At 38.8% G+C, this 495-nt stretch overlaps 1 protein-coding gene across 1 annotated transcript in view; it reads left to right on the top strand.

Annotated features, from left to right (window-relative positions):
- Positions 1-495, top strand: part of LOC119590507 — a 19,867-nt gene that overhangs the window by 5,607 nt on the left and 13,765 nt on the right. The window contains exon 7 of the mRNA XM_037939157.1: positions 49-166. Coding sequence (XP_037795085.1) covers positions 49-166 — 118 coding nt within the window. The remainder of the gene's footprint in view (positions 1-48; positions 167-495) is intronic.

Raw genomic sequence — 495 nt, forward strand, 5'->3', positions numbered from 1 at the left:
AAGGTGAACTGAAATAATTAAAATTTAATTCTGATTTCAAACACACAGGATATGAGGATGGGAAAGAAGGACGTCCCATTCTTGACAGCAAAAAAGCGAGAAGAATACAGAGATCAGATATTAGAGGAGGAAGGACTTCATTTAAATGATATAAAGACAATAACAGGTTTGTTAGAACCTTTGGATCCCTGACTTGGTGTAGGAAGATGAGCTGAGAGTTAATTGCAGTCTTGTATTTGTTGTATGCTCATGAATGACAGTCCAACTACTCTCACAACCTGGCATGTCTTTCTGCATAGATGGTGTAGCATTCTCTATGTTCAGAGCAAAAGAGAGACAAGGAGGAGAGGGTTAGGGTGGTCACAAGATCGCATAGTGGGAGGGAAAGGAAAGGAAGAAAGTCAGCAAAACAGGGTGGATGGAAAATTTGGTGTGGATGCAAATGCTGGCTATTTTGTTGTCAATGTTATCTTTATTATTGTTAATGTTTGTTGT

The sequence above is a fragment of the Penaeus monodon genome, chromosome 27, assembly GCF_015228065.2.
Source record: "Penaeus monodon isolate SGIC_2016 chromosome 27, NSTDA_Pmon_1, whole genome shotgun sequence".
Lineage (NCBI taxonomy): Eukaryota > Metazoa > Arthropoda > Malacostraca > Decapoda > Penaeidae > Penaeus > Penaeus monodon.